The sequence below is a fragment of the Clarias gariepinus genome, chromosome 24 (assembly GCF_024256425.1).
Source record: "Clarias gariepinus isolate MV-2021 ecotype Netherlands chromosome 24, CGAR_prim_01v2, whole genome shotgun sequence".
NCBI classification, from domain to species: Eukaryota; Metazoa; Chordata; class Actinopteri; order Siluriformes; family Clariidae; genus Clarias; species Clarias gariepinus.
This window is the reverse complement of record NC_071123.1, coordinates 22769796-22777754: the sequence shown is the minus strand read 5'-3', so window position 1 is coordinate 22777754 and position 7959 is coordinate 22769796. Positions and strand designations below refer to the sequence as shown.

The window sequence follows — 7959 nt, the reverse complement described above, 5'->3', positions numbered from 1 at the left end:
CGACTAACTTGAAAGCCTTGTCTGCCTCCTCGTTCTAGTAGAACCGCATCTTGGAGGTCAGGGAGGTTAGGGGGGCGGCAACGGAACTGTAACCCCGAATGAACCCCAGTGCCCAGTGGGTGTGTTGAAGGCTGTTCTCCACTCATCGCCCTCCCGGATGCGGATAAGATAATAAGCATTTCGTAGGTCGAGTTTGGTGAAGATGTCTGCTCCCTGGAGAAGTTCAAAGGCTGTGGCCATGAGGAGTAACGGGTAGCGATACCTGACGGTTATCCCGTTAAGCCCTCCGTAATCAATACATGGATGAAGAGACTTGTCCCTTTTCCTGACGAAGAAAAACGCCACCCCAGAAGGCGAGGAGGATGGATAATTCTGGCAGCGAGGGAATCCATGATGTACTTATTCATGGCCTCTCTTTTTTGCTGTGCCAGAGAGTAAAGTCTGCCTTTTGGGGAAGTGGTGCCCAGGAGAAGATCAATAAGACAGTCATATGGATGTTGGAGATGTCCAGAGTTTCATCAGGCATGACCGACATAGAAGCTGGAGGACGTGCTGAGTGCAGGCATGTCGTGGAGCAGGAAGGATTCCAACCCGTGATGACGTGCTTATTCCAGTCGATCTGGGGACCATGGAGGGCTAGCCAGGGAAGTCCAAGGACCAAAGCGGCGTGTGATTTGTCCATGACAAAGAGGCAGATCGCCTCAGAGTGATTTCCTGACATTCTTCATTGCCTTGACAGTAGAGGAACTGATCAAGTTCCGGTCGGAGCTGGAGTCCATGAGTGCTTGAATCGGGTGGGCCTGGCTGTCGACGATTAGGTTTACGGGAAGTAGGGGACATGGTTGTGGGAGTCTGTCGGGAGGAGGGCCCCCTATTACTCCCAGTCTGACTAAAGGACGCCTTCCTTTTACTGGACAGTCTTTAAGCCTGAAGCTCCACAGTAAAACCAAGCCCCTTGTAGACGGCATCGGCGTCTCTCCTCATCAGAGATGCGAGTCCTGCCTAGCTGCATGGGCTCCTCTCGATTCGTCTGCTTCAGAGTAGGGTACACATGCCCTATTCTGGGGTGGGGTCATTTCCTGGCGTAGGGGAACACTTCTGGATGGCCGTCTTAAACGTAGACGTGAGTCGATCCGCCCGGCGAGATTCATGAGCTCGTGGAGGTCCGTGGGAAGTTCATGAGAGAAGAGCTCATCCTTGAGCTCATCCACTCCCTGGCTCTACCGATTAGTAGCATGATGACATAGGCCACCCGAGAACGTCCTGATGAGAAGGAGGAAGCTTGTAGCTTGAAAATCAGTGAGCATTGTGAGAGGAATGACCTACAAGTTCCTGATTCTCCCCCGTAAGTGGGAGGGGCTGGTAGGCGTGGCTCTCGCGGGGTTCTGGAGCTTGAGGTGCCTGGAGAAGCTGCACTTGGGAGATGATGTCAGCTAGATTCTGTCTTACGCCGATGAGTTCCTCTTGGTTCTTACCGAGGAGCACGCCTTGGACCTTCAGTGACTGTTTCATCCTGTTTAAACCTGCGGATGCAAAAATGGACCCAGGTGCAGGTTGAGGTGCAGGTCATGAGCCTGCCAGCTCTTTTGTGGTGCCGCTGTAGTGAGAGCGAAGGTGTTGAAAAACGAGAAACCATAAACAGAAACGCGAGAAACAACACACAATAATTCAGCAGCGAGATAAGCCAGAAGAAGTCCGCGCCAGATGAGAAACCGGTGTGCCTGCAGGGCGGTCCGGGGGTGTGCCTGACAGCGTGGGAAAGGAAATGTCAAATGACAGAAGCGGTTTTTGATCAGAGCGAAGCGCTGAGAGCGTGACATAAATACCATCAGGACATCAGGGATTGTTGTGTTTTTGCAGAGACATGGATTAAGGCCAACATTTCGCATTATGCCGTTACATCGGACAACTTTTCCATCTACCGTCTGGATAGAACAGCAAACTCGGGCAATTCGAAGGGGCGGGGAGAATGCTTTATGGTTAATTCTGCGTGGGCTCTAGATGTCTGTGTGTTAATAGCTCACTGCTTATCTGACCTAGAGCTGCTGACCATTAAAGTTAGGCCATTCTACCTCCCCAAAGAGTTCAGCACAGTACTCCTTACAGCTGTTTACATCCACAGGCTGATGAACCACAAGCATTGGAGGAACTGTATAAGGTTATAAACGGACTGGAAAACTCACACCAAGATGCGTGTGCTTTTATTGTTTTGGGGGACTTTAACAGAGCTAATATGAAAAAGGTGCTTCCAAAAGGTCCTTTCAGAGACCTCTCCCCTGGCCTGCTTTTGGGAAATCAGACCACTGCTCAATTCTATTGTTACCAGCATACAGACAAAAGCTAAAACAAGGTAAACCGGTTCTTAGAGACATTCACAAATGGACCAGGGAGACTGACTAGGCATTAATGGACTGCTTTGAAACAACTGATTGGCAGATGTTCAAGGATGCAGCCGATGGCAACGTCAATGCATATACTTACTCTATTATAGGTTATACCAGTAAGTGCATTGATGACACTGTTCCAAAATCCACCGTAGTACCCCAACCAAAAGCTGTGGGGAAACCAGATGATCAGCACACTTTTTCACACAGGGCTTGTCACAGGCTGGGATGAATAGGAGTGAACCCAATAGCAGACTGTTAAAAGATTTTATTAGAGTCCAGAGAAGTTTAGTATATTAATGCAGTATGAGTAGAGAAGAAAGGTGGTGCGTGTGTGTGTGCTTAGTGACTGAGGGCCTGAGGAAGTCTTTAGTGACGAGAGAGAAGGCGGGGCTATGACGCAGGAATCTCCACAATCCCGGAAGTAGATCGCCAAAATTGTCTCAGGTCTTTTTGCGAGCGTTTCTTGCTTTTAAAACGTTAAACACACAGCGAATGCGAGGTGAAAAGCAGCTATATGATTCTCTTGATGAGAGCGGAGGTCGGCGCACAGCTCAAGCACTTTCCTAAGATCCGCGGACACGGAAGTGATCGTGACGTCGGATGAAAGAGAAGCGAAGGAAGAGAAGAGTCGTTTTTACCAGGCGGGGTTCGGTATCCAGAGTTTTGTGGTATTTGTAAAAGTTATTACCAAAGAGTGTTAACCTAGGAACGAGACAGAATCCAGAAAACGGGCAAGGTCGAACATAGAATTGGAGCACTAAAAGAGATCGCTAGGGAAAACGGGACAAAAGGCGGTGAGTGGAGCTCTCGGCGTCTTTTTAAAGCCAAGAGTAGAATACTAATCAACTCGGAGTGTGGAAAACCTTGGGTGGAGTTATGACCTGGATGTGCTGGGTTGGTTGTGCAGGTTCGTGACAGGGCTATGTAGTTTTGGATTTTGTTTTCTCTTAATGATAAAGACCTTTATTTAAAAACTGCATGATGTGTTTACTTCGTCTTCGACTAATATTTCAATTTGTCTGATGATCTGAAACATTAAAGTGTGACAAACATGCAAAAAATAAGAAATCAGTATGGGGGCAAACACTTTTTCACACAACTGTATATTATTGTCTCATGGATTTGTAATTATACTCCGGCATTCAGTATTATTACTGAAACACAGAGTGACATGACATTTCTCTACACTTCACAATAAACATAAATCAGAGCTTTAACAGTGTTCAGTGCTTGTAGACAGAATAATTGCCATCACTCGCTCTGCAGAACAATCACACCATATTGTGAACAATCATTGAAGAGTTGACTCGGCCTAGCGTTTAGTCTCTTTAAGCTAACAGTAGTAAGTCATGTTAATGCACACAGCATAAAGACAACCTGACTGAACTGAGAACAGAAGTCCTTCACTTTATTTATAAAACTTCTATAATAGGAGAGAGGGATTTAGGAGTGAAAGAGAGAAAAACAGAACGAGATCACACACGCGACATATCATATGCTGTCGTAACCAACATATAGACGAGGCAGTAGCAAAGCACATCATTCTGTTATCTGTTCAGTTTTTTACATTGATAAATGTCTGTGTTTTTAATTAAAGGAAGTGGGAATCTGATATTCTGTATATTCCTTTATGTACTACAATAGCACATATATATATTACAAAATATTTAACAATAGATTTAAAATACACAGGGGGAAATGCACATATACTGACATACTGTATATTGGTAAGTACATGCAGATAGCAAAAAATTTTATTTTCCAATAAATCACAAGATCCCTCAAGGGGAACTAGCGGTATATTAGCACAATGCTACATTATACAGATTTACTGTGTGTGATAAATAATTGTTGTCTAGTGTTCCTCTTTTTTAGACACACATCAGCTGTGTTTTAACCAGAGTAACAGTTACTTTCACATATTTACATGGAACAATTCACATTTGTAATCATGTATTAAATCTTCACTCTCTATTATTTCCTTTCACAGGATGATAAGGAAGAGGGTGAGTCTCTTGTATTAGATATTGATGTGTTGATGCTGCATGAATAATATATTTATTGTGCAGATGAAATAGATTGGACTGTGCTGTGTGTTCAGAGTGCAATAGCACATAGATTAATGAGCATCATGAGCATAGTGTAGTGAACACAACAGACTGTGATCGCTGGCAGAACATTCATCATGCTGTTGTCTAGTTTCTCATTAGTGTTCTACACACACACAAATCTTACCTACACACTGATACCTACATTTTTTCCTCATCCAGATAAAATGTGATTAAATGTGGTGATGCTCAACATTTTCACTTCTTATGGAGTGACCCATAACACTTCATGAAGTTACTCGTTATACATGAAGTTACATCGTGATGTTATGTTTTACTGTACTTACTCACTCATCTTTTATACCGCTTTATCCTGGCCAGGAATCGAACCCAGGTCCTGTAGGTGAAAGGCAACAGTGCTAACCACTACATCAAGCTAAACATCTTTGTACTAAAAGCAGAGAGTGATGATTGTTTAACATCCATTTTGACATAAAGCATGTTTTTCTCTTTTTACACAGGACCTTCAGCATGGGTAAGTAAATAACTCAACTTCACACCAATGAGCCTGACATTTTATAACCTTGTTACATGTAATAGATTTTAATTCCGGGATCAAATAGAAACATAAAAATATTTTCACATGATGTTTATGTGAAGGACTCTGATTAGTGAGATTCACTTCCATCAGTCAGCTTCCTTTCCACAATGCACCTTTGTGTAACCCCACTGCACTGCAGAGACGTTTACCATAAATAACTCGAGTTCACACTAATGATCAAAACTGATATTTATTAGAAATATGTTTAATTTTTATTCAGGTATCAAATAAAAACAAATATTTTCAGTGAAAAGTGAGATTCCACTTTCATCAGGTCAATTAAATTTTATTTGTATACCGTCTTTAACAATGACAATCAGTCAGGTTCTTTCCCACAATGCATCTTGCATGTAACTTATAACAAACACCACTGCAAGACTGCATCAGTATGTCTCTCTTTCTCTCTCTCTCTCTCTCTTTGAGATCCTACAACAGAAACAAAATTAATATGAACAAAAGATTTTTGTTATATAATTTATGTGGCCAAAGTAAGGGCAGATTTAGACAGAATAAACTCTTATCCTTTTGAAAAAAACAACAACAACATAATGTTAGTGTCTGGAAATGTTTTTTGATTTTCCTTTTTGTTGATGACTGGACAATTTAACTAATAAACATTGAAAATAGCATTCAGCACAATCAGTAACAAACAAACCGGCAAGCAAACAAATAATCAAGTAAAATCTGGAATACTTTTTCATTGCATAAGTGTACTACTTCATTTTGATTCTGCTGTAGAGGGGAGGATGTTTATCGCTCCTGTAATGATCAGTTTAGTGTTTATGTAAGAGCCATATTTCCTTTTTTTATGATTCTGTTGTTGTGTTTATTTAAAGTTTATTAGTTAAGCATTCATTTATGATAATCGTAAGTTGTTCTGTGACGTCATTCCATAATTGCGTGGTTGCATGACTATTACTATAGTAGGCACGATAAAAGTTGTTAGGATACGGAAGTTGTGGAGAACACAAGCTTTTGACCGTAATCAAAAACCGTAATAAGATACAGCAAATTAGTTGTTGTAACCATAGTGGATTTATGCAAAAAAACTGTAAGAAGTGGTAAACGTTTGACGTTAAAAGTAAACGAAGAGACAAAAGAATTCATGGACGCCCGAATTGTGAGTAAACCAGTTCAATAAGAAAGATACAAGTCAGAACTTGTGGAATTACATGCTTGTACTACAGTTTAGTTATTGTGTTCTGCAGCTGCATTAAAACTCAGTGTGTTACTAAATACTGTACAGGTTTAATCAGCTCAATGTGTTTTTTTTTAGTAATATCAACCCTCAGTGACACCCACCCACACACACACACACACAATTCAATTCAATTCAATTTTATTTGTATAGCGCTTTTAGCAATTTTCATTGCCGCAAAGCAGCTTTACATAGTCAAAAGAATTATTTAGGTTTGTATGAAATGTGAATTTGTATGAATCAAAATGGTCAGTTTGTCCCTGGTGAGCAAGCCGAGGGCGACAGTGGCAAGGAAAAACTCCCTGAGATGGTAAGAGGAAGAAACCTTGAGAGGAACCAGACTCAACAGGGAACCCATCCTCATTTGGGTGAAACAAAAAGCAGTAAATGATCTGCATTTATACAGTGTGTAGGGTGGGAGGCAGTTCAGCTATAATAGCTGATGTTAATTGATGTTAATATGGAGTCCAGGTAGTTATTGAAGACCCAGGTAGACTTGTAAGAAGTTCCAGTCATGAACTATCGAACTGTCAAGTCCCCAGAGAAACAGTTGCCAACACCAGTCAAGGCCAGAACCATTTTCTAGGTAGAGAGAATCATCCCCAGACACCAGACGCATCCCAGAGAGACACACGGGGCATCCATGTGACGAGATCTTCAGCCAGAAGCGGGGCACCAGGATGGGTCAGACAGGTCCGGAGGGCAGAGGGAGTCTGGATCACTGGCAGCTCAGGAACGACATGTGTAGCTCGACAGAGAGAGAGAGAAAGAGTGAAAGGGGGGGACAGGAGGAGAGAGGAAAAAGAAAGAGGGGGGGAAAGAGAAGAAGAGGAGAGATGGCAGTTAGGTATGGTCACAGTCACACAATGTATAATGTGAATGTATATTAACTGTAGCGTGCAAGCAGAGACTCCGGCAGGACTAACTATGACAGCATAACTAAAAGGGAGAGCCAGAAGGAAACACAAACATGAGGGCTTCCTGACATGTAAAGCAAACAATCACCTCACTGTCAGCAAACCTGAGTGATCAATGAGAGTGAGGAAGACAGCATCCAAACATACCAGTTCACCATAATACTCTACGTCCATGAGTCCCCAGATCTGCTCCTTTACCTATGGCAAATCTATTTATAAAAATGCTCGGCTAAATAAATAGGTTTTTAGCCTGGACTTAAACACTGAGACTGTGTCTGAGTCCCGAACACTATTTGGAAGACTATTCCATAACTTTGGGGCTTTGTAAGAAAAAGCTCTGCCCCCAGCTGTATTTTTCATAATACGCGGTACTGACAAGCAGCCTGCATCCTTTGATCGAAGTAGGCGTGGCGGATCGTAAAACACTAGCAGTTCGCTCAGGTACTGCGGCGCGAGACCATTTAATGCTTTATATGTCAAGAGTAGTATTTTAAAATCAATGCGAAATTTCACAGGGAGCCAATGGAGTGAAGATAAGATAGGGGTGATGTGCTCATATCTTCTGGTTCTGGTGAGGACTCTCGCTGCTGCATTCTGGACTAGCTGAAGCTTATTTATGCATCTAGCTGAACAACCAGACAGTAAGGCATTACAATAGTCCAACCTAGAGGTGATAAAAGCATGAACTAGTTTTTCTGCGTCGTTTAGCGACAATAAATTTCTTATTCTGGCAATATTTCTGAGGTGAAAGAATGCTATCCTGGTAATATTATCTACATGTGCTTCAAATGAAAGGCTGGAATCAATA

General features: G+C 42.4%; 1 protein-coding gene across 1 annotated transcript in view; it reads left to right on the top strand.

The window, feature by feature from the left end:
- The first annotated feature begins 4919 nt into the window (after nt 1–4919).
- The window catches only part of LOC128512074 (uncharacterized), a 34274-nt gene continuing 31234 nt past the window's right edge, over nt 4920–7959 (top strand). The window contains exon 1 of the mRNA XM_053485203.1: nt 4920–4970. Coding sequence (XP_053341178.1) covers nt 4935–4970 — 36 coding nt within the window. The 5' untranslated portion in view covers nt 4920–4934. The remainder of the gene's footprint in view (nt 4971–7959) is intronic.